At 54.6% G+C, this 26968-nt stretch overlaps 3 protein-coding genes across 5 annotated transcripts; 1 reads left to right on the forward strand and 2 right to left on the reverse strand.

Moving 5' to 3' along the window:
- Nucleotides 1–5720, reverse strand: NDUFA6 (NADH:ubiquinone oxidoreductase subunit A6). The gene is made up of 3 exons (XM_036301474.1): nucleotides 5551–5720; nucleotides 896–1011; nucleotides 1–206 (listed from the first exon to the last, which is right to left on the reverse strand). Exons 1-3 carry the CDS (start codon nucleotides 5687–5689, stop codon nucleotides 75–77), a joined length of 387 nt encoding a protein of 128 aa, XP_036157367.1. The 5' UTR covers nucleotides 5690–5720; the 3' UTR covers nucleotides 1–74.
- On the forward strand, nucleotides 182–21000 carry LOC118651853. Of its 3 annotated transcripts, XM_036301472.1 has the most exons (11): nucleotides 6114–6321; nucleotides 10225–10309; nucleotides 12674–12950; nucleotides 14348–14386; nucleotides 15340–15383; nucleotides 15818–15894; nucleotides 18276–18341; nucleotides 18482–18520; nucleotides 18790–18978; nucleotides 19222–19264; nucleotides 19518–21000. In XM_036301472.1, the coding sequence occupies exons 4-11, from the start codon at nucleotides 14355–14357 to the stop codon at nucleotides 19637–19639; spliced, it is 612 nt and encodes a 203-aa protein (XP_036157365.1). In that variant the 5' UTR covers nucleotides 6114–6321; nucleotides 10225–10309; nucleotides 12674–12950; nucleotides 14348–14354; the 3' UTR covers nucleotides 19640–21000. The 3 variants fall into 3 exon arrangements, with proteins under 3 accessions (XP_036157364.1, XP_036157365.1, XP_036157366.1); XM_036301471.1 differs by lacking the exons at nucleotides 6114–6321; nucleotides 10225–10309 and adding an exon at nucleotides 182–316; XM_036301473.1 differs by lacking the exon at nucleotides 10225–10309.
- LOC118651850 (cytochrome P450 2D14-like) lies at nucleotides 21000–26430 on the reverse strand. Its single transcript, XM_036301464.1, has 10 exons — nucleotides 26365–26430; nucleotides 25407–25655; nucleotides 24127–24298; nucleotides 23365–23517; nucleotides 23120–23280; nucleotides 22566–22742; nucleotides 22273–22414; nucleotides 21859–22046; nucleotides 21355–21496; nucleotides 21000–21255 (listed from the first exon to the last, which is right to left on the reverse strand). Exons 2-10 carry the CDS (start codon nucleotides 25593–25595, stop codon nucleotides 21077–21079), a joined length of 1503 nt encoding a protein of 500 aa, XP_036157357.1. The 5' UTR covers nucleotides 25596–25655; nucleotides 26365–26430; the 3' UTR covers nucleotides 21000–21076.
- Nucleotides 26431–26968: the final 538 nt, after the last annotated feature.

Here is a 26968-nt window from a genome sequence, read left to right on the forward strand (position 1 = left end):
TGACCATCATATACTCAGTTTATTTGTACTATAAAGTATTTAAATATCAACATGCACCTTCCCACTGAATGACTTCATGGGTCGTGGCCAACATAGAACTTGGACAGGAAATCCTTTGGCCTTGGAGTTTCTGTTTCATGGAAGAACCGCATAACGTGTGTCCGCTGCTTCCACACTTTAATAGTTTCCTCCAGTTCCATCTTTCCCTGCACAAGTGAGGGGAGAGGTCTTCAGTCAAAGTGGTCCAGTGAAAGGAATACAACACCGAAGGCCAGGATTCTGTTTTCTGCTCGGACACTGACTTGAGTGACCTTGGGTAAGTAACATACTCTGTCTAGACCAGTTTCTGCATCTGAAAACAGGTGTTGGACTAAATGATCTCTGAGGGCTTTCAAATATTCTTTAACTGGCTGACTGGTCTAAGGAGAGACGACTTCCAGGTCAATGGGCCCCTGCCCCATGACGCCTAAGCTGACAGGCTTAACTTCTATTTCTGCTTAACATGCTGAAGCTCTCTCCTATCGATGCTCCTGACTGACCAGAGACAGAATCAGGGCCAGGACTGGACCCCATTTACACAGGACTCAGCCACCCGGCCAGCCTCTTCCAGCTGTAAGCTGGCAACCAGGTGAAGCAGTAACCTCTAGGGAAGGGTTGAAGAAGAGTTCAAACTTTCACCCCTATACCTTTTTTTAGTTATAAAATGCAAGCCCTGATGGGTTTTCCCTTGCACAATCTTATAATCTCTTTAATCAGGTGATAACCTCCAAGTTCATCTGTTCCAGGCAACAGTTGCTGACCCAGCAGTTGCTTTTTAAACTTGGAAACAAAAGTGTTCATCTGTTCCTCTGGGCAGGTTGGGTGTTCTTTAAATCGGTCAGGGAGGGTCAGTTACCTTAATGACCAGAAGATCAACCACTCTGGGGTCTGTGACGTGGGCATTCTTCATAAACATTTCTCGGACTTTATCCCGTCCTTGTTTCACAGAGATGTCTAGCTGGAATAAGTTCACTAAAGAGAAAACATGACCAGGGTAGAAATCATATGGTTAAAACATATTTTTTAAGTTTTGATCTATGGATATTCATTAAACACATAGAGGTTGCCCATTCAATTCACTTACCAAATATTAGCCTGACCCCAAGCTAGGTGCTTGAGGATGTGAAGAAGTGTGAGACTGCCCTCAAAGAGCTTATATTTTGTTTGGGGAGACAAGGCCACTGCATTTGAAGGGCAGTAAGAGCATAGGTCAAGCGTATGAATGACCTGGGTTCAAATTCCATCTCTGTCACTTACCAGCTATATATCCCTGTGTACGTTAACTTCTCTGTGCCTGAGTGCACTTACATATGAAGTGAGGACAATAATAGCACATTTAACTCCAGAGCTGTTGGGAGGATTCTAACAATGCGAGATGCTTAGAACAGTGCCTGGCATGGAATAAATCCTCAATAAATGTTAGTAGTAGTATTATATGGAACATCTGCCAAAAAACAGGTTGGAATTAAGGTAAAATGATGTGGTGTGGGTTTGTGCACTATACAAACTTAGAGTTGAGGGAGACTGCTGAGTGTTTGTGCAGGCAGGGAAGGCTTCGATCCAGCTAGCACTACCATGTTAGGTTACTGGGGGAAGAAGAGAGAAGTTTGACAAAAGTCCTGTTCTCTTGGTTGTAAATTCTAATTAGAGGAACTGCTACCCATGAATGCAAACATGAAATCACAATATTCAGCAATCCCTGGTTAAATATGTGCCTAAAACAGTGGCAGAGACTCAATGACCTAGACTTCATGTGAAGCACATGGATGGCCTTTGAAAATTAGATTGCAGTCATTTGTATTCCCATCCCGGGCAGTCAGCCTGCAGTGGATTTGCTGATGACAGAGCCTTGTGTGGTAGGTGCAATAAGGATAGAAGGGGGCCCACCAGCTGAATGCACAGCACAAACGAGGCTCTCGGGATAGGCTGGGCAGTGTGCTCATTTGGTGAGGTGCCTGGTGTTGTGGTCATTCCTGCGACATGTCCATTCCACTCTACAGAACTGTCACAACCAGCTCTGAGAACCACTGTTGAGAGCTAATTAGTGACCGACTGAATGAATAATAACGCTTGACTTTTTAACTAGACTCATAACTTGGTGACAGCAAAGCAAAGCTGCTGAGGAAATCCTATGCCATGCTGCAAAGACAGTGTTTCTGACCCACACACGGAGTAAATACACGACAGCAGAAATTGAACAGGAGAAGCTGCATCCCAGTTTCATAGGTCAGGAAGTGTTCACAGAACGGGCAGGACTGAGGAGCAGACAGTAGAAAGAACTCCAGTGGTCGCTGGCGCAGTTTCCCATGGGGAGCCAATTCTACCATCTCCCCAAATCTGCTGCCTTCGCCGCCTTCGCTTCCATAGCTTAACATCAGCCGTGGTGGGAGTAGTTACACCGTGGGAAACGGAAAACATTACACATCTAGATTTCCCTCCAGAGAGTTGGCTGTTAAAACACTACAGTATCATATTAGGAATTTCAGAAAATGGTAAACAAAGGGACAATAAGAGACACAAAAATAAATGTAAACTAGTGTGGAGCCTAGAATTTAGAATCTTACCACTTGGGATGGGGGGGAGGAGTGAGGCCTAGAGCGGCAGTCGCCAACCGGTGGTCCTTGAGGTCCGAAAGGTTGGCGACCGCTGTCCTAGAGCACTGTGGGGACTTGCCTGAGGTCATACTACTGGTCCCTGGCAAACTTGGGCCTGGAATCCAGGGTGTTTCTTGTGTTGTTTTAAAATTTACAATTGGCACTCTTTGAAGGAAAGAAATATGAAGAACCTTCCCTTGCTATCAGTATAACCCTTGCATCTTTATATTCGATTCCTCACTGTAGGCACACCAGGGGAGCTGGTGCTCATCACTCCCATCCTCATGTCCTCCTGAACCACCTGCCAGGAAAATGTCATGTGCACAAATGCAAAGTTTTGCTTACGAAGTCAGTTCATAGATCCCTGAATGCCCATCCTTCCAGGTTAAGAACCTTTGTTCTCAAGAGACAAATTCCATAGCTTTGTCCCAGGCGCCTTCCTGGCATCCTAACCCCTGAACACAACCTTCCACCAGTGGAAAGGCCTTAGGAAGGCAAACAGGAGCAGCCTAAGCTATGGCCTGCTGAATTGTTCTTTGGTCTAAATCAGTGGTTCTCAAACCAGCGGTGACTCTGCCCCCCCTGCCCCTAATATATGGCAATGTCTGGAGGTATTTTGGTTTGTCACAATTAGGGGGGAATGCTCTTGGCATCTAGTGGGTAGAGGGCAGGGATGTTGCGAACATCCTACAATGCACAGGGCAGTCCTCTAAAACAAAGAATTACCCAGCACAAATGTGGCTACTGAGAAACCCTGGTGTAAATTTCAACTGTTCCCTACCTCCCACTCCTCCCTGTAACAAGAAAGGGTTCTGGGCACTCTAGGCAAGCATTGTATTTTGAAACATCTGAATTTAACACACACTCCTCATACCTATTATCCACCTGTCCCCTGAAGGCATTTGAATTTACAATCCCTGAACCAGTAGTTAGTTCTCTCAAGTTTCTCCTTCCCTAGGATCCTGTGGGTTTAAGTTCTGGTCATCCACAATTTCTCCAAGTCAGCTTGAGGACAGGGACAGTGTGGAGCAGTCAGAGTTCCTATCGTTAGAGGACTTCTACAAGGAGGCTTCTGCTAGGGTAAGCCCTATAAATAACAACAGTGATAATAACAACAATGAAAAAACAGTAGCAGCCAACATTTAAGGAGTGCCTGAGTGCCAGGCCCTATCCTAAGCACTCTAGCTATATTAACCTATTTAACACGGTAACTCTTGGAAGAAGGTACTATTATCCTCATTTGATAGATGAGGAAACTGAGGCACAGCAAGGTGAAATCACTTGCCCAAGGTCACACAGTAAGGGGCAAGGTCTGGAGGCAAGTTCAGCAGCCACCACATTCTACTCCTCACACACAGGTGGGGAGTAGCAGCCCGGAAGAGGTGCTATGGTGCTCCAGCTAGCTTAAAAACACCTCCCCTCTCGGACTAGCAGTGATGGTCTGCATTAAAACACACTAAATCAGTGGTTCTCAACCTTCCTAATGCCGCGACCCTTTAATACAGTTCCTCATGTTGTGGTGACCCCCAACCATAAAATTATTTTCATTGCTACTTCATAACTGTAATTTTGCTACTGTTATGAATCGTCATGTAAATATCTGATATGCAGGATGTATTTTCATTGTGACAAATTGAACATAATCAAAGCATAGTGATTACTCACAAAAACAATATGTAATTATATATGTGTTTTCCGATGGTCTTAGGCGACCCCTGTGAAAGGGTCGTTCGAACCCCAAAGGGATCGCGATCCACAGGTTGAGAACCGCTGCACTAAATCAATGAAACAAAATATCCAGGCCCTGACATGAGTACTGACTGCCCTTGACAGTTTAGGGCAGTGATGGCGAACCTATGACATGCATGTCAGAGGCAACACGCCAACTCATTTTTTTGGTTGATTTTTCTTTGTTAAATGGCATTTAAATATATAAAATAAATATCAAAAATATAAGTCTTTGTTTTACTATGGTTGCAAATATCAAAAAATTTCTACATGTGACACGGCACCAGAGTTAAGTTAGGGTTTTTCAAAATGCTGACACGCTGAGCTCAAAAAGTTCGCCATCACTGGTTTAGGGGGCTTTCCCCCAACCTTTCTTTCATCAGGTACAGAAGGTGGGGAGCACTGAGGGGGATGCCATGATAAGGAAACAAAGTCCCTGAACCCTGCAGTTTATATTTAACACATGAGGTGAACAGGCTGGTTCTCTGACATCTCGGTGATTGCAGGAGTTCTGAAGTAGCGGAGCCGGCCACGGGGTGGAGGGGAGCAGTGGCTAAGCACGACTAGGGCAGGCAGAGACGCACAGGGAGCAAGGCTAGGAGATGGAGGGGGGCGGGGCAACTGACATGGATGACCTTGGGAAAGTCACTTCCCTTCTCTGGTTCAGCTTCTTTTGTGAGAGACGTGGGAGCCCGACGGTCGCCCAGCCCTACAAGACACCCTGCTGTACAGGTAACCCAGGGGCGCTGGACATGGTCTGGGAGCTAGAGTTGCCTTTGGGTTCCAGATCACCAGGCTAGCTCTGGACTTGGGGCAGCCACTTAGCCTCTCCGTGCCTCAGTTCCCTACCCCACACAGTGAGTACGTCATTGACAGGCCCTGCTCTCCCTCCCGGGGTTTCGTTTAGATTAGGGGGGTGGGGGGGTAGGGGTGGGGGGGTAGGGGGGGGGTAGGGATGGGGGGGATGGGAGCCAAAGCGCCGAGGGCGCCCAGGAGCGCGGTAGGAATGCTGGACACAGTTGGTCTGACCCCGGCGCCACTGCCAGGTCGGGTCCACCCAAGCTCGGTGACCCTCCTCCCCTGAAACACGTGGGGGCGCCTCTGCCGGGCCCGAGAGAAATCAGAGGCCGGGAGGGCTGCGACCTTGAGCGGCCGCCTCCGGTGCCCCGCGCACGCCGATGCCTCTCACCAGTGGTCGGCACCTCCCGATACCAGGCGCGGTAGAGCTCGCGCACCCTCCGCTTGGCCTCGTTCATGTCCCGACTGAAAATGGGCTTCACCGAGGTGCTGGCCGCAGCAGCCGCCCGGCGGACGCCGCTCGCCGCCATCTTGCTAAAGTAACCACCCCCCCAACCCCGCCCCCTTTCCACCCGCTAGTGCGGCGAAGGACGAACGTCTTTGCTTATTGGCTAAAATTGAAGGCCACGCCCCTAAATTCTATGGATGGGCGGGAGGGCGGCTGTAGGTCTCTCTGATTGGTCGGGAGGCCTGTATCTCTGGGTGGAAGGAAATCGGTTGGTGGCTGCTCACGCTCATCAGCAGAAACGCGAACTAGTCGGCTGGACGTCCTAACGGTCGCCGACGGCGCCGCCAGGGGGCACTCGGTCCCCAGCCTGGCCGCGTGCCGCCGAGCTGCCTGGTCTCCCAGCGACGCGGCGCTCGCCGGAGGGGGGGGGGAGGGGGGGCGGGGGGGGGAGGGGGGGCGGGGGGGGCGGGGGGGCGGGGGGGGGCGGGCGCCGGGGGCGCGCTGGCCTCGCCGAGCTTCCCGGGTCGGCTCCGGTGAGGTGGCGGCTGAAGCAGACAATGGCGCCTGGACTGCTGTGGCGCCGGCTTGGCCCTTCTGTGGGGCCACTTTTTCTAAACTTTTTACCCCCATGAGTCAACTCTTTCGACGTGCGATACAGATGGGAAAGCGCTTTCCTGGCCTGTGTTTCTCGACGCTTCTCCACAGCCCGGGGAGGTAGGTTCTACCTTCAGCCCCATGTTCGACAAGGACGTTTGCTTCCCCAACTGTGGATTTCTGTGAAACACAGCGCAGAGTTTTGGAGCTGGAGGAGCCTTAGGTTGTCCTTTCCGGGTCTCTCTCTTTTCTGGCATTTTCCTGCCGAGGTTCTCCCCTGGCATGAAGGGGGCTAGAAGTGTGAAGGGAAAATAGCAAACAGGACGGGCGGGGCCTGCGCAGGGGCCTGGCCTCCTTAACCTCCCGGATCAGGTGGGTGGTTAGCGTCCCTGTTTCACAGGCGAGAAACCGAGGCGGGCGGAGGCAAGGCCACTCGCCCGTTAGGCCTCCCACCCCACCCGCCCGGGGTCCAGCGCCAGGCACCTTGTGAGCGTCGCGGAAGGAGCAGGGGCCGGGCTGAGCTGAGCTCTGGGCCCCGGACCAGCATGGGGGATGGCCCTGCATCTAGCCCTCTCTTTCTCAATTTAAAGGGTTAAAAATGTGGATACTTTATTCTCCTTTCATTTTAACATTTATTTGTACATTTAAATGAGCTAGACAAAAGAAAGCAGGTAACACATAAATGATAAAGCATGATAATAAAACGAAAACTTCTGAACCCCAGGACCCAACTGAAGAATTGGCAGTCATCAAGGTTTCCATAAAGTACACTATATACCTGGTAACCAGGCACATTAATTCGCTTAAGCCTCACAACACATCTGTGAGATGAGTGTTGTTGAACCCATTTTACAGATGAGAAAACTGAGACACAGACTAAGTTACTTACTTAACAGCATTGGGTTGAGACCTAGGTAGTGGCTCCAGAGCCTGTGCTCTACCTCTCATGGCACCTATAGGATACCTACCTGTGTACCTTAGTCCATGCTCCTGCCTCCTCTAGGTGTAACCACTGTCATGAATATTAATGTTAATATTCGTTTTCATTAAAACAATAAAAGGCTTCTAAAACCACAAACTGGGATAAAATACCTGCAGATCATATATTCCATAAGGGACTTGTATCTAGAATATGTAAAAGGCTCTTACAACTCAATAATAAAAAGACAAATAGCTCAATTAAAAATGAGCAAAGGTGCTTGGCCAGTGTTGCTGAGTGGTTGAGCGTCGACCATGAACCACAAGGTTACAGTTTGATTCCCAGTCAGGATACATACAAGAAGCAACCGATGAAGGCATAAATAATTGGAACAACAAATCAATGTTTCTCTCTCTTGCTCTTAAAAACACACACAGATGAGCAAAGGTGACACCAAGTATTGATGAGGATGTGAAGTAGCAGGAACTTTCATTCATTGCTGGTGAGAATGCAAAATCATACAGCCACTTTGTAAGACAGTCTGGCAGTTTCTTACAAAATTAAACATACTCTTTTTTTATTATTAAATATATTTTTATTGATTTCAGAGGGGAAGGGAGAGGGAGAGATCAAAACATGAATGATGAGAGAGAATCATTGATTGGCTGCCTCCTGCATGCCCCACACTGGAGATCAAACCCACAACCATGACTTCTTGGTTCATAGGTTGGTGCTCAACCACTGAGCCATGCCGGCCAGGCAAAACTAAATATACTCTGAACATATGATCCAGCAATCACACTCCTTGGTATTACCCAATTAATTGCAAACTTATGTCCACAGAAAATCTGCACATGGAATTTTATATTCATAACTAGAGGCCCGGTGCACAAAAATTTGTGCACTCGGGGGGGAGGGGGGTCCCTCAGCCCGGCCTGTGCCCTCTCGCAGTCTGGGACCCCTCGAGAGATAACGACCTGCTGGCTTAGGCCTGCTCCCGGGTGGCAGAGGGCAGGCCCAATCCCTAGGTGCAGCCCCTGGTCGGGCTCAGAGCAGGGCCGATTGGGGAGTTGGGGCGCCGCCCTGTCATGCACAGAGCAGGGCAGATCGGGAGGTTGTGATGCCACCCTCAGTCACGCTCAGGGTAGGGCCGATTGGGGGGTTGGGGCACCACCCCCTGTCATGCACAGAGCAGGGCGATCGGGAGGTTGTGATGCCACCCTCAGTCACGCTCAGGGTAGGGCCGATTGGGGGGTTGGGGCACCGCCCCCTGTCACACTCAAGGCAGGGTGGATGGGGGGGTTGCGGTGCTAATCCCTGTCATGCACAGAGCAGGGCCAATCAGGCGTTTGGGGTGCTGCCCCCTGTCACTCACAGAGCAGGGCCCATCAGGGGGTTTGGGGTGCTGCCCCCTGTCACTCACAGAGCAGGGCCTATCAGGGGGGTTGGGGCTCTGTACCCTGTCACGCACAGAGCAGGGCCCATCATGGGGTTGGGGCGCCGCCCTCTATCACCCACAGAGCAGGGCCGATCAGGCGGTTGGGCGCCGCCACTGTCACACTCAGGGCAGGGCCGATGGGGAGGTTATGGCTCTACCCTGTCACACACACAGCAGGGCCCGTTGGCGGGGGGGGGGGGGGGGGGGGGGAGGGGGTTGGGGCACCACACCCTGTCACACACAGAGCCGCAGGGCGATCAGGGGGTTGGGGAGCTCTCCCCTATCAGGCACAGAGCAGGGCTGATCAGGGGGTTGGGGCGCCTTCCCCTGTCACGAACAGAGCAGGGTGAATAGGGAGGTTGTGGCCCTGCCCCCTGTCACACACAGAGCCGCAGGGCGATCAGGGGGTTTGGGCGCTGCCCCCTGTCACGCTGATCCTGGTGTCAGGAGGCCTCGCGGCTCCGCTGATCCTGGTGCTGGGAGGCATATTACCCTTTTACTATATAGGGTAGAGGCCTGGTGCACGGGTGGGTGCCGGCTGGTTTTCCCTGAAGGGTGTCCTGGATCAGGGTGGGGGTCCCCACTGGGGTGCTTGGCCAGCCTGGGTGAGGGGATGATGGCTGTTTGCAGCTGGTCACACACCCTTCAGGGTGGGGGTCCCCACTGGGGTGCCTGGCCAGTCTAGGTGAGGGGCTGAGGGCTGTTTTCAGGCTGGGGGTGACGGAAGCTCCTTTTTTTCTTTTTTTTTTTTATTCTGGGCCAGCTTTAGCTTTGAGGCTTGGCTCCAGCTCTTAGGCCTCCGCTGCTGAAAGTAGGTTTCTGGCCTTTGCTTACAATGTTGTGATCCTGCTGGCTGAAGCCCGGTGACTAAAGAAGGTTTCTGGGGTTTTGTTTAGCTTCTATATTTGTTACATAGTTGCTTAGAGTTGCAGCTCAGAGGCCTGCAGGGGCAGGCGGGGAACGTTGGAGTCCTCCGTCACTGAAGCAAGCAAGCCTCATGTTAGTTTCAAGCTGCCTGGCTGCCAGCCGCCATCTTGGCTGGCAGTTAATTTGCATATTGCCCTGATTAGCCAATGGGAAGGGTAGCGGTCGTACTCCAATTCCAAGTTTCTCTTTTATTAGGTAGGATTGCCAGAACTTGGAAGCAACCAAGAAGTCCTTTAGGAGGTGAATGAATAAATAAATAGTGGCATGTGCAGACATTAAGATATTCTTCAGGGCTAGAAAGAAATGAGCTAGCAAGCCATGAAAAGACATGAAGGAAACTTAAATGGATATACCTAAGTGAAAGAGCAATTCTGAAAAGGGTACATACTGTGTGATTCCAGCTATATGACATTCTGGTAAAGGCAAAACTATGGAGACAGTGAAAAGATCATTGGCTGCCAGAGGCTGGGAGGAGAAAGGGATGAATAGGTGCAGCACAGAGTGTTTTTAGGGCAGTAGAGGTGGATACATGCCATTATACATGCTCAGACTCCTAGAGTGAACCCTAATGTAAATTGTGACCTTTGGGTGACAATGATGTGTCAGTGTAGGTTCATTGATTATAACAATGTGTCACTCTGCTGGGGGATGTTGATAGTGGGGAGGCTGTGAGTGTGTGTATGTTGGGGATGGAGTAAGGGGAAGTCAAAATTACTATAAAAAGTATTTTTTTTAATAGGCAAAGGATTTGAATATCTGTTTCTCCAAATTAGATATACAAATGATCAATAAGTATGTGAAAAGACAATGTCATCAGTCACTAGGTAAGTGCAAGTCAAAACCATTAAGATATCACTCACCCACTAGAATGCCTAGAATAAAAAAGATAGATAATAGTGTTGGCGAGGATATGGAGAAATTGGAACCCTTATATATTGCTGGTGGGAATATGAAATGGTGCAGCCACTTTGGGAAACAGTCAGGCAATTTCTTAAAAAGTTAAACATAGCCCTAGCTGGCTTGGCTCAATGGATAGAGCATCAGCCTGTGGACTGAAGGGTCCCAGGTTCGATTCTGGCCAAGGGCACATGCCTGGGTTGCAGGCTCGATCCCCAGTTGGGGGCGTGCAGGAGGCAGCCGATCAACGATTCTCTCTCATTGATGTTTCTCTCTCTCTTCTTCTCCCTTCCTCTCTAAAATCAATAAAGAAATATATATTTTTTAAAAAGTTAAATATAGACTTATTATAAATTCCAGTTCTAGGTTTCTACCCAGGAAAAATAAAAACATTTGTCCACACAGACACTTGTATGTGAATGTTCATAGCAGCATTATTCATGATAGCCCAAAATAGAAACAACTCAAAAGTCCATCAACTGGATGGACAAGGAAAAAAGCGTATAAACAAAATATGGTGCGTTCATACAATGGAATATTCTTCAGCCACAATGAACCTTGAAGACATGCTAAGTGAAAGGACAAATCAGATAATTTCATTTCTGTGAAGGGCTCAGAAAAGGCAAATGTATACAAGCAGAAAGTAAATTACAGTTGTCAAGTGCTGAGGTGGAAATGAGGAGTGAATGTAGCATGAAGTTCTGTTTAGGCTGATGGAAATGCTCTAAAATTAGTTTGTGATGCTAGTGCACAACTTTGTAAATATACTAAAATTCACTGACTTATACACTCAAATGGGTGAAGGATAAATTTTATGGTATGTAAATTATCTATACTAATAAAAGGATGATATGCTAATTAGACCAGGTCAACCGGACATCTTCCGGTCCTCCTTCCGGACAAAGCCATGGTGATGGGAGCTGAGGCAGAGGTGGTTAGGGGTGATCAGGCAGGCAGGCAGACAGGCAGAGTGGTTAGGGGCAATCAGGCAGGCAGGCAGGTGAGTGGTTAGGAGCCAGAGGTCGCAGATCGCAAGAGGGATGTCTGCCGGTTTAGGCCCGATTCCTATGGTCAGACATCCCCCGAGGGGTCCCAGATTTGGAGAGGGTGCAGGCCAGGTGAGGGACTCCCCCACCCCCGTGCATGAATTTCGTGCATCGAGCCTCTAGTACAGTGGTTCTCAACCTATGGGTTGTGACCCCTTTGGGGGTTGAACGACCCTTTCACAGGGGTCACCTAAGACCATCCTCCATATCAGATATTTAAATTATGATTCATAACAGTAGTAACGTTACAGTTATGACGTAGCAATGAAAATAATTTTATGGTTGGGTCACAACATGAGGAACTGTATTTAAAGAGCCAGAAGGTTGAGAACCACTGGTTTATGGCCTCTGTGAGATGTGAGCATTTAGGTAACAGGTCTTGCAAGACCAGTTTCTGGGAAAGAGGCAGTGACTTAATTATAGGTTATCAAGAATGTACATTAGGTTACTGGCACAAATTCAGATTGCTAGCCCCCGTCCCCCCCCCCCCAAAAAAAGTCTTATTTTCCCCATCATAATGAGAATTAAAAAATTTATTTATTCATTGATTTTTGAGAGAGAGAAACATTGATTTATTGTTGCACTTATTTATGCATTCATTGGTTGATTGTTGTATGTGTCCTAATCAGGGGTCAAACTTGCAACCTTGGCGTATCAGGATGATGCTCTAACCAGCTGAGCCAGGGTCCTTTTGACTTTTAATTTTACCCATATGTTATTTATTTATTTATTTATTTATTTATTTATTTATTTCCATATGTTATTTAAAAGTATGTTGTTTAGTTCCAGATATTTGGGGATTTTTCCAGGGAGTTTCTGTTACTGATTTCTAATTCAATTCCATTGTGGTCAAAGGACTTACTTGAAATAACTAATCTTTTAAAATTTACTGAGACTTGTTTTATGGTTTATCTTAATGTTTCATCTGTACGTGGAACTCGGCATTTGTTAGTTTAACTATCCATAGTTTTGTAATTATTACTTAGTGACATTTACAGTAATTTGGGGATGGTAGAAGATGTCTATTTGATATCTTCAAGCGCCCCAAGGGCAGGCTCTGTGTCCTGTTACCTTTCTATCCCCTTGGCGTTATTCCTGGCCCCAAAGGGAAGCTCAGCAGACACTGATCAGATGGTTGGGTAACACTTAGAAATTGTCAGGCTGTGTTCTTGTTTCTGATCCAGAAAATGTGCTTATTGGATTATGTGACATGACTGAATCTCACGCCTTTGTGTGTTTGTATAGCATTGATGGCGTTGAATGGAACCAGAGAGATATCCACAAAGGTGCTGGCTCTGACTGGTTGGGATGGAAAGCCGCCCTGAGGCAGCTGACCACCTGCACTGGCCCAGGTTGGAGTGGCTGTCCTGTCATAAAGCCCCCTAAGATGTGATGTCACACACAGAGGGGCTGTATTCTGGACTCCTAGCCTTAGCCGGCTCAGTGCCCTTCTCAGAGGAAAGGCGGGCAGGCTGCCTGAACACTGCCGTGGTCGAAGGAAAGGTCAAGGTTGGCATGTTTGGTAAGTGGCTCAAAGGCAGTAAGCATCCTAAGCAGGTGAAAATGGTCTTTGGGACTCCTAGCCTACCTTTTGGGCTTCCCTTCCTACTTCGCCTGCCCTTCTCCTCTCCTTCAGGACTCACTTTCTCTCCTTCCCTTCTCCAAACCTCCTTCAGAAAAAGCCTAAAAGCTTGGCTCACACTAGTTATACACATGACTAGCAAAGCTTATGCTGGAGACACCGCCAACGGTGTTCCCAGAGATGCCCAGGGACCCCGGGGTGCTGTAGCGCCCTGCGTAGTTGAAGTGAGCCAGGCCTGGAGGGGCCCCTGGATTTGGTGCCCAGGAGCATGTTGGTGACTTTGGTGAGAGAGGTTTCAAGAACTTGTGGGGTCAGACACAGATACAGGTGGGCTGTGGGGCTTAGACCGCTCTCTCCAGGAGACCGTGAAAAGGGGAGGGGCCAGTTAGGACCCTCACTGAGAAGGGTTGTGGGTTCAGAGAGAGGGGCTTTTTTTTTTTAATGGAAGAGATGAGTGATGTGTTTAAATGCTGATGGGAAGGAGCCATTAGAGAAGGAAAGGCTGAATATATCAGAGAGGAGACCCCAAACGCCCAGGTTGTGAGAAGACCACATGGAATGCAACACAGAGGGTGCGGTCTCAGAGGGGAGGGCAGCCCCTCCCTGGAGGAGGAATTGGCCTGTGAGAAGCAGAGAATGAATGGGAGGGTTTGGTGGTGAAGGGAACTGGCATCTGGTGAAGGTTGAAATCTTTAGAAGATTCTGAAACAGCCGCTGTGGAGAATGGGAGCTGCCTCGGGAAGCGGAGGCTCACTGGCCTCATCCAGGGTCCAGCTCACGTTGGAGACCTTGACTTGCCATGGTGCCAGTTTGTAGGGAATGCTGACACTGGTGGGGGTTCCAGACAGAATAGTTTGAGGAAGCTGGGGAATCGCCCTCAGTGCTCCCCAAATTATTCCCCAAATGCTCTGTAACCCAGAAAATACTTTAAAGTGTTTTAAATCATTATTGTTTACGGTTATCATTCACCACCTACACCTGGAGACGTTTTATACGAAATGTTCAATAGACCTATTCCTCTCTCCTTCATCTTAGCCCACCCCCCCTTCCCCCATTGTTTTCCCTGGGACCTCCCTTCCCAGCTCTGAGGCACAAAAACCATCTTTCGTTTGGAGCTCTTGGGAGAAATTTCTGAGCAGTTCCCAAGCTTCTAGTGCTAGTGCCCTCCCTCCTTAGTTGGACCAGCTGGCCATCCCCTGGCTGAGCCTGGCCTGTGGAGGTCCTTGTTGTCCACCGACTGCCTCTGGCCTGTTGTGACTCCTGCAGGCCACGGGGTCCAGGAACACTGGGGCCCCGGGCCTGTGATGCCTTGACTGTTGCCTATCCTTTCTCCTTAGACTGAAAATGGTGTTTGGTATATGCGGCCAGAAGGAAAGGTAAAGTTTGGGTGCACCCTACTACCATGTCCCGAATGACCAGGCAGGGGAACCCCCACTTGGGCCCAAGAGGAAGGGAAAGCAGGGCTCTCTATAACTTTTCCTTGACTGTTAGAGTGTCCCTGGGACTCAGAGTTGGGGTGGAGGGCCTGGTCCTGGTAGGTGGGCATGAGTGTGTGTGTGTGTGTGTGTGTGTGTGTGTGTGCCCGCACACAGGGAGGCATCATTTTAGCCAGCGGTTCTCAACCTTCCTAATGCCGCGACCCTTTAATACAGTTCCTCATGTTGTGGTGACCCCCAACCATAAAATTATTTTCATTGCTACTTCATAACTGTAATTTTCCGATTGTTATGAATCGTTATGTAAATATCTGATATGCAGGATGTATTTCGGCGACCCCTATGAAAGGGTCATTCGACCCCCAACGGGGTCGCGACCCACAGGTTGAGAACCGCTGATTTTAGCAATGCCAAAATGCTCTGCTGTCCCAAGGGAGGGGTCACAGAAGAGGGAGGTGACCTGGAACATGATTTCTACCCCGGGTGTGGGATCTGTCAGTCCCGAGGAGGGAGGGCTTGGAGGGTTGCGGGAGAAGAGCAGACCCAGCACCGGATGATCCCCTGTGAGGCCCAGGAAGGTCAGGGCCTGCCTTCTGACTGGAGAGGCAGGATGGGCTCGCAGGTACAGTGAGAAAGGGAGGAAAGGGAGTGTCCCGGGCTCCGTGTCTGCTCCAGGCGCCAAGCCTGGCTGCTGAAGGAGGCAGAGGCACAGAGTCATGCCAGCCAGTCAGCAGGGAGCCCGGGCTGAGCCCTGAGGCAGCTGAGGGATTTCCTCGCCCACAGTGGTGATGGGACACACCCCGGTAGGGCAGGTCCTAGATTGGGGGGAAGCCGGTACCCACTGGTGAGGGCAGGGGAGACCCCGCCTCACACTCACTCTGCTTTCCTTCCAGGCTCTACAGGGCCCTATACATAGTGCAGATCTTCATTCTTGCAGGTAAGGCCTGTGCTGGTGAGTTGGGGAGGACGTCAGGACCCGGGAGTTGGTTCTCCCCTCAGAGCCCCCAGCCTCCAGCTGCCCAGGGGGCTCCCCGAGGCCTGGCTCCCCAGGGGCTGGCCGCTTTTCTCCACGTCTCCCCTCTGCACCCTCAGGGTGGAGTGGCGCTCAAACCCATGTCTAACTGTGAATCTCATACTCTGCCCCCCACAAAAATACACACAGAACCCGCAAACCAAAAAGCCCACACAACCTAATACAGTCCTACCGCAATGACTTTCAAATTTTTGCTTGCATACCTTTTCAAAGACTTTATCCCCTCACACATTTTAAATTAGTACCTAATTTATGTCACGGTGTCAAGGGATATGACACTTTAAAATAATGACATCTCTGTTCAGTGCTCTAACTAGTCTTCCTTCACCCATTTGCAGGAATGGTATACTATTATTTCCAGGAGTTTGTGGGGAAAACAGCTCCAGACCACGTGATTGCTGGGGAATCATCACCGGTAGGCACCTCGCTCAGTCCTAGAGGCTGGGGTGGGCTCCCTGGGGTCATACTGCTTGCCCTCAAATGGTCAACTGTGTGTGTGTGTGTGTGTGTGTGTGTGTGTGTGTGTGTGCGCGCGCGCGCGCGGTGTGAATTCTAGAGATTTCCTATTTTCTCAGAGTCAAAACATAAGCCCCACCCCTCATGAGCTGGCTATATGGTCACTTCAGGGCTCTGTGGCAGTGGCCTGGATAACCCAAAGGAGCAGGTGATCCTAATGCATGTGCGCAGCCCTGGAATGTGGTTCGACACTCATGTGAGCAGCGTGGTGCTGAGCAGGACTCCTGCCTGGGGTTGCACAGCCTCTTTGATGTCCCAAGTCCAAGAACCTGTGGCAGAAGCCCCCTCTCCCAGCCCCGGTCAGAGCACAAATGGATGCTGGGTCCACTGAGGCACTGCACACCTGGTGTGGGAGCCCTTGGTGGGACGCAGCCTCGGGGCTCCGTGATGGGTAGCCTTGTGATATTACATGTCTGAAAGGCCTCAACCCATGCTGGGGTCCAACCCCAGCAGGTCCAGGAGTCCCCAAAGGTGTGGACGGAGTCGGCGAAGAAGGAATGACACGGAGACAGCGTTCAGTTGATCAGCAGCCTAGCCAGGATCTGTAGCCACAATCTCCAGCCAAGTTCTGTTTAGGATATCCAGCCAGGTTCTGTGTCCATGTTCTCTTGCTAGGTTCTCCAGCCAGGTTCTGTAGTCATGTTCCCTCGCTAGGTTCTCCAGCCAGGTTCTGTAGCCATGTTCCCACGCTAGGTTCTCCAGCCAGGTTCTGTAGCCATGTTCCCTCGCTAGGTTCTCCAGCCAGGTTCTGTTTCCATGTTCCCTCGCTAGGTTCTCCAGCCAGGTTCTATCACCAGGTTCTCTTGCCATGTTCTATTCAGGTTCTGTAGCCAGGTTCTGTCTCTAGGATCTTCAGCCAGGTTCTCTCGCTAGGTTCTGTCTCTAGGTTCTGTGGCCAGTTTCTGTCCAGGATCTTTTGCCATGTTCTCTCCAGCGAAGTTCTTCTGTCTCTAGGTTCTGTGTAGGTTCTGCGTCTAGGTTCTGTGTCCTATTGTCTTGTTACATCTGTATTTATACCAGTTGATTCCAATCCTATCAATCTCTATTCCAAAGGTTAGGGCGTTTCTTATCTCCATTCCAGGGAGTAAAGATTATGTAGCTTAAGCATGATTGTTCTTAGTTAAAGTGATTAATTACCCGCCTGGCACTTAGATAAGGGGTTTTATTCCCTCCCTAACTTCAGGTGAAAATCCCTACCTGGGGAAACAACCTTTCTCAGAGAGGTGACCTTGGTTAAAACACATAGTGCCAAGAAGGTGAGCAAACATATTAAGAACAGTATGCCATATATGCCAGGTCCCTTGAAACAGCAAAGATGGACCGGCTCCCGGCAAACCCACACTCGGTGAGCGAGTGGCTGGGCATGGAATTCTAGACTAGAAATAACTTACCCACTGATTCTGAAGATCCTCATTGCCTTCTGGCTTCAAATGTTGGTGTTTAAAGTCTGATGAAATTGAATTCTTAGAACAGACGTTTTCCTTTGAATCTCTGGAAGCTTGTTGGTTCTGCTCTGGGTCCTCAGTATTCTGAAATGTACTGAAGGCATCTAGGGTGGGTTTTCCTCATCCATTGTCATGGACACTTGGTGATTCCTTCTCTCCTGAAAACTCCTGTCCCTCATCTTTGGGAATTGTCTTGATAAAAAGGAATGTACGCCCAGGGCAGGTGTGTCTCAGTGGTTGAGTGTCGACTCATAAACCAGGAGGTCACTGGTTCGATTCTTAGTCAGGGCGCATGCCTGGGTTGCGGGCTTGATCTCCAGTAAGGGGCATGCAGGGCAGCTGGTCGATGATTCTCTCTCATCATTGATGTTTCTATCTCTCTCTCCCTCTCCCTTCCTCTCTGACATCAATAAAAAAATATTTTTAAAAAGACTTTTAAAAAAGAATGTATTTAGAATATCTCCTGTCACCCCAGCTTGTTGCCTCTGCTCACTTTCAGGAAGATCCATGGTTTAGCTGTTGGTCCTCCTGATATCCTCTCTGTTCTTGCTGGGAAATGCTTTTTTCAGCTTTATCTTCTGGACTTTGATTGGGTTTTCCATTCCCATAATCATATCTCAGTTTTGGTTTTCCAGCTTTAGAGGTTGATATTTGAACGTTTCTGTTTTAGAGCCTGTTCTTGTTCCCGTTCATGAGCTCAGTTTATCTTCCTAAAGGCATCAGTCACGCTGAAGTTCCCTAAGTCCCTGGGGTCTTTAGGGGTCAGTGCTGCCCACTAATAGTCACCTCAGCTGTGCCCTCAGCCGCATCCCTTCTCTCTCTCCCTGTCATGCAGTCCATAGGCGAGACCTTGAGGCCACTGTGGGGGCTGATGGATAAGTGCTACCCTGTGGCCATTCAGGTGGGTAAGACTGGGGACTCTTCTTCCCCTGAGGGGGGCGGCTGTCCTGGGCCCCCTGTCCTGGGTAGACACCGTGAGAGGCCGGGTGGGTGGGCGTGGGAGGGGGCGACTCCCAGCACGCATGCTGTTTCCCCCTGTAGAGACGCAGAGTCAGGAGTGGGAAGAAGCAGGCCTCCAAGGTAAGAGGCCTCCCTGGAAGGGCCCGGGCGGGGCTCTCCCATCAGCTCCATGAGGCCCAGGGGTGCCTGGCTCAAGGCCTGCAGGCCCAGGGGTGGGGGCAGGGTCCCTCCAGGAAACTCACGGCCCCGCCACCCCACCTCTGGAGCTGATAGGGAAGGACTTCCCTGGAGAAAGAATGAACTGTACGCACCCCAAGTGTGGGAAATGGGAGGGTTGAGGCGTACTGGGGGCCTCCCGGCCTGTGTGATGCCCACTTCTCTCTTGGCAGGCCACAGCCCCTGAGACTCCGGGAGGACTGAATGATGCTGCCACCAAGGAGGAGATGCACATCCTGTCTCAGGGGGAGAAGGACCCGGAGGGGGAGGGGAGGGTCCCAGGCCAGGGAGCAGCCAGCCCCACTCCTGCTGGGAAGGAAGTGGCTGAGGAGAAGGAGGTGGCAGGGAGCCAAGGCTGGGAGGTAAGGAAGCCTGGTGCCCCAAGAGGTGCCGGGCGGTGGGCAGGCTGTGGGGGTGGAGAGGGACCTGGGGCACCCTCAACATGATGGGGCCAAACTGCATCTCAGTAGAGCAGCTCTCTGTGGAGCTGAGGGGAGCAGAGGCGCTGTGAGTCCTGGCCTCCCTGACTTCTCGTGTAGCAAGGCCTCAGTTTCCCCATCTACACTGTAGAGCCTGTCTCATCCCACCATGCCCTTCTTTCCCAGGGAGATAAGAAGGTCCCAAAGGAGCTGGCTCTACCTCCTCCTGGTAAGAGAGCCCAGCCCGCCCGCCTCCCTCCCTCCCCTCTGTGACCCTGAGGAGCCCCCAGGGAGCCCCCACCCTCCTGGCCCAGGGAGGGAAGGCCAGGGAGCCCCCAGGTAGACTCCTTAGCCCACTCCCCAGAGACGTGGGTGGGAGGAACCCTGGTGTCAGTGCTGCCCCATCAGATCGCGCTGCCCTGGCCCTGAGGAAGGGTTCCTCCGGCAGGCGACCTGCAAGGCCTGCCTCCTTATGTTTGTAGGGGCCTCTGGGGTGCAGAGCCAAGAGGAAAGGCCCGGCGGGTGGGCCCCCCAGCTCCTGAGGAAGCTCTGGCTGGGCTGGTTCCCGGTCTCTGACAGCCCTGACACTCAGGAGCACGAGTGACAACCCAATAAACGCACAGATGCTGCTGCTGTGGCCCCGCTGCCTCCTCACAGGCCTCGCCCTGCAGACCCAGCGTGGGCCGTGTGCACTGTCCCAGCAGGCACCACGCCTGACTCGGAAGTGGGTACTCTGGGGAGGCCGAAGGGGCCCTGCTGGCCTGGGCTCCATGTCAAGGGACAGGCCAAGCTCCCTGCATGCGGGGAGCGGGGTAGCTTGTCAGGAGGGCATCTAGAGGACACTGGTGGGACCCGTCAGGGGTGCCGTGAGGCCGTTGCGTTGGGGGCTTCTGCCCTGAGCATCTGGGGTCCCTAAGCTGTTCACTAAATGCGCAAGGGTCCTCCCAGGACCCGAGTAAGCCATCATTAGAAGCCCTTGGGCGCTGCCCATGGGCTCTGTCCAGGCCCCATCTGGGAGTGGACACAGGTGATGGGTGGCAGGCAAATAATGTCACAGCCCCAGCATCAGCGCAGGAAGTCGGGACCCGGCGGCCATCTGGTGCACTCTCCTCAGTGGCTGCAGGGAAACAGAAGCCCAGGCCCACACAGTGGTGTGATAACAAGGATTAGAGTCAGGCTGTCATCCTCCAAGGTCCCTCTGTGGCCTCCTTTCTTGTGGACACCGCATTGTGGCAGGGGTCGAGGTTTGACCCCTGTCCGTGCGACATGTCTGCAGCCCAGAGGAGTCCATTCCTTGCCCCCAGCCCAGCCTCCTGCCCGCCCTGCCTGGCCTGGCCACTCCGAGGACTGTGCCCGGGGTTGGAGCCCACATGAGTCTCTCCAGCGGCAGCCGGCCCAGGAGACAGCTCTTTCTAGCAGCAGCTGGGCCAGAAGCAGACCTGGGGCGTCAGGAAATGTGGCTAATTCAATGTTGGGGTGACGCAGACGCCCAGGGAGGGGGCTGGCTCCTGGGCTGCCATTAGGGTTCCCAGGGAGAGCTCTGCACCCCATTACTGAGCCTGGTCGTTAACCTGGCACATCACTTCCCAGCCTTCCTGAGTTCCCCACCTTTTGGGGTGTCAGTGGGGGAGCAGACTTGCTGGTATTGGCTGAGCTGCTGCCTGTGGTGCAGGGCGGGTACTGCTGGGCCTGAGAGTCGGCATCAGGCTGAGCGAGGCCTCCCTTTCCCACGGGGCGAGCAGGGGCTGGGGCCTGTGCAGAGACTGGGACCCACGCAAGCAGCCAGTATTGGGCTCCACAGGCGACTGGGGTCAGCTCTCATTTTCTGAGCCTCAGTATAACCGCCTCTCAAGTGGGTCCCAATGCGAGGTGAGGAGGGACAAGGCCGGGCAGGCCTGGCCTGGGGAGGCTGCTAAGTCGCCTTCGCTGCCAGGATGGTTAAGGGGCCTGGGTGGGACTCCAAGTAAGGCTGCAGCCACCAGGCTGGTTTATTGTACATCAGGGCTCCCAGCTGAGGAGCGGCTGGGGTGTGGTTGCCCCTCTAGCGGGGCACAGCACAGAGCTGGTAGGGGGGTGGGGCCACAAGGAAGGCATAGGTCCCATGGTCGCTGGGGCGGGGCTGCCCAGCGGGCACCAAGAAGCTGAAGTGCTGCAGGAGGCAGGTGAAGAAGAGGAAGAGCTCCATGCGGGCCAGGGGCTCCCCGAGGCATGAGCGGCGGCCTGTGGGGGGGCAGTGGGGGGTGAGGCATGAGCCTGCGCCTGGGCCCTTTGCCTCCAGGCTCCCTCGGGCGGGACAGCAGGCTGGGCCCCCACAGGCACCTGCTGAGAAGGGCATGAAAGCCGCCTGTTTGACAAAGCGGCCCTGGGCGTCCAGGAAGTGCTCGGGGTGGAAGCGCAAGGGCTCCTTCCAGGCGGTCTCGTCCTTCAGCACTGACGACAGGTTGGTGATGAGCGTGGTCCCCTGGCAGGAGACACCTCACCTGGGTGGGTCTGGGTGGGGGATGCCGGGACCCCTGCCACCAAACACTCCCGGGAGCACACTGTCTGGACCAGGCCCGCCCAGGCCACCTCCCTGACCCCGTGGGGCCCAGTGACATGCCTCTCATGGGGCCTCCCTGCCACCCGTCCCTGCTCCCAGGGGCTCCTCCAACACTTGAGCTTGTCTCCCCACCCAGCGGGGCCCTGCCTCTGCGCTCACCCCCACGCCCTCGGACGGGACGGTCAGTGCTGGGCAGTGAGCGGGGCTAGGGTCCCGGTCAGTGGCCATGTCAGGGCACAGGTGGTGGGTGTGGCTGAGCGGGGGTGGGGCGGCCACAGGCCTACCTTGGGGATGAGGAAACCCCGCAGTTGAATGTCGCGGGAGGTCATGTGGGGCACGCCCAGGGGGATGATGTCCCCAAAGCGCTGCACCTCGTGGACCACAGCCATGGTGAAGGGCATTCGGGCCTGGTCCGCCATCTCTGGTCGCCGCGCTTGCCCTATTGTCTCATCGATCTCCTTTTGGACCCGGTCTGGACAGACAAGCATCCCCACAGGGGTCAGGCCCCGGGGTGGGGGTGGGGGTGGGGTAAGGGCTGGGCTCTGGCCTGAGAGGGGGTGAGTCGGGGGCTGGGCCCATGTGGAAAAGGAAGTCACTCTGACCTCAGAGTCAGCCTCTGCGTAGCCCAACTCAACTCATGGACATGGCCTGACCTTTCCTGCCTCCCCCATCCCACCCGACCCCCAAGCCGGGCTCACGCTGCACATCCGGGTGCAGGATCATGAGCAGGAGGGCCCAGGCCAGTGTGGTCGAAGTGGTCACCATCCCCGCAGAGAACAGGTCAGCCACCACCATGCGCAGGTTCTCATTGTTGAAGCTGCTCCTGGGGTCCTCCTTGGCCTGGCCATGCAGAGGGCGGGCAAAGGGGCAGACGGAGGGAGCCCTCCAGTGGCTCCCACAGTACACCCAGCAGCCTGGGGGCCCAACCCCTGGGCTTACCTCATGGCACAACCCACAGCCCCTGCCCCCATCCCTGGCAGCTGCCCCTCACCTTCTCCACTTCATCCAGGAAGGCGTCAGTCAGGTCTCGGGGTGGCTGGGCTGGGTCCCGGGTCATCTTGTGCTCGGCGACCAGCTCGTCCAGAAGAGCCATGAAGGCCTTCTGCCCCTTGAAGACCTTGGCAGCCAGCCCCGGGATGCGCAGCAGCACAGGGACCGATTCCAGCACCTGGATGGGCACAGGTGTGGGTCGGGGCGGGCCTTCCTGCGCCCAGGTGTCCTCTTGACAAATCGGGTCCCAAGGAGTTGCCACCTTGCCCTGCTTCCTCCCTACATGCAGGGCTGAACTCGACCCCCTCCCTTGGCCTGTACTGCCCAAAGGTAAACCTGAAATCTCCCAGTCATGGCTTCTGATGAGGGAGGTCAGGTCCCTGGCTCTCCTGGGGGTGTGACCCTGGCGCCCTCTCCCTCTCGGTGTCTGAGTTCTCTCCCCTCCAGGCCTGTGCTCTTGCAGAGGCCCCTTCTGAATGCCCTTCTCCAGCGCCCTCTGTATAACCCTCCTCCCAGGAGGCGCACTGGAGGTGGAGGTCCCCACGACTCCCCCACCTCGCGCAGGAGTCCCGACTCCTCCTTCAACCCTTCCTCCATCAGGTCCATCAGCTTGAGGAAGCGCGGGTCCTCGTACTCGAAGCGGCGCCCATAGATGAGCGAGGAGATCACGTTGCTCACCGCTCTGTTCAGGAGGGCGTTGGGGCTGAAGGGGCGCCCTAGGGAAGGGGGTGCAGAGCGGGGTGGCGTCCCTCTTCTGGTCCCCAGCCCCTGCCCGCCTCCCCCTCAGCCTCTGCACTCACCGGCCTGGTCCTCGAAGGCGGCGCAGAGACAGGCGGCCTCCTCGGTCACCCACTGCTCCAGGGACTTCTTGCCCAGGCCGAAGTCGCGCAGGGTGGACACGGAGAAACGCCGCTGCTCGCGCCACGCGTGCCCGTAGCGCGCGAGGATCACTCCTGGGAGCGGGGAGCGGGCGCGGCTAGGCGGGCGCTGGCGCCGCCTCTGCCGCACACGTGGTTGGCGGGCTCTCCCTCCTCCCCCCGGAGCGGGGCCCGGCCCCGCCCACAGGCCGCGCCCCCGGCGGTGCAGGCCCCGCCCCCGGCGATACAGGCCGCGCCCCCGGCGGTGCAGGCCCCGCCCCCGGCGGTGCAGGCCCCGCCCACAGGAGTTGTCCCCACCCATTCCCCAACTTTGACACCCGCTTCCGGCTGAAGACGGCCCCCCCGCTGTCCGCCCACACTGCTCGCCAGCTCCCTCCCTCTCGTGGCAGGTCCTGCCCGCCCTCGGCCGCCCACACCGGTTCCGTTTCCCTCCTTCCGCCCTTCGTGCCAGTGCTGCTCCCTGCGGCCTGGCCCGCCCTGTCCCGGTGAGGCCCCGCCCACCCTCTCACCCCCCCACCCCCCTCCCTCCCACCCCCCCACCCTGGGCACAGGCTCCCCCTCCACCTGCCGCCCCTTCCTATTCGCGGAGAGCACAGCGAGTCCACCGCCCTCCTCCGCGTGGGCTGCCGCGTGTCTGCGGGCCCCGTGCCCGCTGGGCCTTGGTCGGCCCTGTCCTCCGCTTGCCTTGCGCGCGCGGCCCGAAGCCCAGATGCTCATAGATGGGCGAGGGTGGGCGGTCGGCGGTGTCCTCGCTGCGGTGCACCAGCGCCTCGCGCACGGCCGCCAGCCCACTGACCACGACCACGGGCGTCCAGGCCAGCTGCAGGCTGAACACGTCGCCAAAGCGGCTCCGCAGCTGGGGGCGGAGGGTGTTGGGTAAGCTGGCCCCCTCTCAGGGCCCTGACCTTGCAGGACCCCTGGGCGGTCAGCAGGGAGCGATGCAAAGACTTTTATTTGATCGGGGTCCTGGGGTCACTTCTCTATGATCAAGGACCTCGCATCTCGCATCTCTGAGTTTGCAAATGTCACCAAAATTGTCAGTAGGCCACGTGAGCATGCTCTCTCTCAGGGGCAGCAGCTAAGGCCGTAGAGGTGAGAGTGACGCCCAAGGACCCACAGAGCAGAAGACTTGAGCCCATTCTCTGCTCCCTCAACCTGACTTCCTGATTGAAATGGGGCTCCTGGCCAGACTCCTCTCCCCCTTCTCCAGACCTTTCCCCCTGAGCTAAACAGAAGGGGCTCGTGCTCGACCAGCGTGGCTCAGTGGTTGAGCGTGGACCTATGATCCAGGAGGTCACAGTTAGATTACTGGTCAGGGCACCTGCCTGGGTTGTGGGCTCCACCCCCATGCAGAAGGCAGCCAATCAATGATTCTCTTTCATCATTTGTTTCCATCCCGCTCTCCCTCTCCCTTCCTCTCTGAAATCAATAAAAATATATTTAAGCAGAAGGGACTCAGGCTCACCTCCTTTCAACACTGTCTAAGCAGAACCCAAACCCACTGCCAAGTCCCACCCCCTCTGCAACCTTTGCCCTCTGTGACCTTTGGAAAATCCCAACTGTCTCTGGGCCCTGCAGGCATGACCTCCTCAGGGAGCCTCTCTAACCCGCCCCCTCTTCGCAGCTCAGCTCCTTGTCCAGCCTGTGGCTCATGCCCACCCTGCCTGCTGCGAGGAGGGTCCTCCATGGCCTCTGCTGCCCACCCCACCCACTGCCTGCTGCGAGGAGTGTCCCCCTTGGCCTCTGCTGCCCACCCTACCCCTGCCTGCTGCGAGGAGGGTCCCCCTTGGCCTCTGCTGCCCACCCCACCCACTGCCTGCTGCGAGGAGGGTCCCCCTTGGCCTCTGCTGCCCACCCTACCTCTGCCTGCTGCGAGGAGGGTCCCCCTTGGCCTCTGCTGCCCACCCCACCACTGCCTGCTGCGAGGAGGGTCCCCCGTGGCTGCCCACCCCCACCTTCCTCACCTGGTTAACACAGTGCAGCATGTCCTGGAAGTCCACGTGCAGCAGGTTGCCCAGCCCTGGCAGCGGCCTGGGGCCTGGCGGGTAGTGCGCAGCCCAGCGCACACGCCGGTGCATCAGGTCCACCAGGAGCAGGAAGACGGCGGTGGCCACAGCCAGGGGCCACAGCGCCTCCCCGGTCAGCAGCCCCATGGCTGTCTCAGTGTCCTCAGGGCTCCTCTGGGCACACTGGCACCCTCACCACACAGGCACCTAGGACAGGCCCGGCACAGCGCCCTCACCACGCCCTGTGGGCGGGGCCAGCCTGTGCTCTCCTTATAAAAGGAGCCGAGGCTGGCCCCGCCCCTGCCCTGAGCCAGCCTGTGTGGGAGTTACCACTGTCAGAGGGCACAGGGAGAGGCTGGGCAAGGTCAGGTGCAGGGGTGGCCAGAGAACCCTGCCCCTCCTGTCCTCTCTAGGTGCTTTCCCGGGGTGGGGGTGGGGGGAAGAAGTTCACCCCCAATTCACTCCGCAGCTCTGTCTGGGCTCCGAGGAGCAACCCGGGGTTGCCAGGCCTGATCCTGCGTCCTGTCTGTCAGGCTCACACCTGACGTGGTCGCAGTCTCGTCCCCGAACATGGCCCTGCTCCCGCCATCGCCTGCCTCCTCCTGAGCGGCCTCCCCTCCAGGTTTGTTGCTGACCTTTGCCCAGCGCTAGAGGGAGGTCTCGGGACAGCGGGGGCCATGAAGCTCTCGGTGCCCCTTCCCTTCACACTAGAGCACTCAACACAGAGTCACGCACAAAACCCGTTCGCAGACACTGCCCGCGTGCTCACAGTCTGACACAGCCACATGCACACACATTTACACTCCCAAACACCACACACGGCTTACACACACGTCCCCTCCTTCTCCCGGGGCCGGAGGCTGCCTGGACACGGCCCCCACCTTGAGGCTGCTCACAGGCCTGCTGAGGCTCTCACCTGGCTGGCTGCTGGCCCAGCTCCCTTGGGTTCCGCTGGGTGCTGGCTGTGGTGAGCTTGAACCTGGGGTGGGGTGGGGAGGGGAGGCGAAGAGCTCCCTGGTCACCCCGACAAGCCCATTGGTTGCCCGAGGACCCCTTCCTGTTTGTTACTAATTGGTCCCTGGGCCTCCTAGCTCTGCTGGCCGCTCACTAACACATCTCCTTCCCTCCTGGCTCCACTCTGAGGGGGGGGGGGGGGGGGCACTTCCCTTGTCGACTGAGCTGCGGTGGGCTTGGCCTAGGATGTGACTGTCCCCAGGGGAGGGGGCCTGCTTCCTCCTCATCATTTGTCTTTGACCATCAGCAGCTCAGACTCTTGCTGGGAGACAAGGGGTGGAAACCAAGGGGGGTGATGCAGTTCCTGGCCAGGCTGCTCCCTGTGCGGGGCCCTCCCTCTCCCTGGGCCTGGTCCCCTCAGGCTCTGTGGCCCCTCACGGAACCATGCAAACCTCCGTACCATCTCTTGCCAGCGCGTGCCATCTCCAGGCGGGGACGGTGGCTACCTGGCCCTCCCTCTTGCTCAGCCTCTCTGCCCCTTCTAAGCAGAGGGTGCCTGCTGGCCT

The sequence above is a fragment of the Myotis myotis genome, unplaced genomic scaffold (assembly GCF_014108235.1).
Source record: "Myotis myotis isolate mMyoMyo1 unplaced genomic scaffold, mMyoMyo1.p scaffold_m19_p_3, whole genome shotgun sequence".
NCBI lineage: Eukaryota > Metazoa > Chordata > Mammalia > Chiroptera > Vespertilionidae > Myotis > Myotis myotis.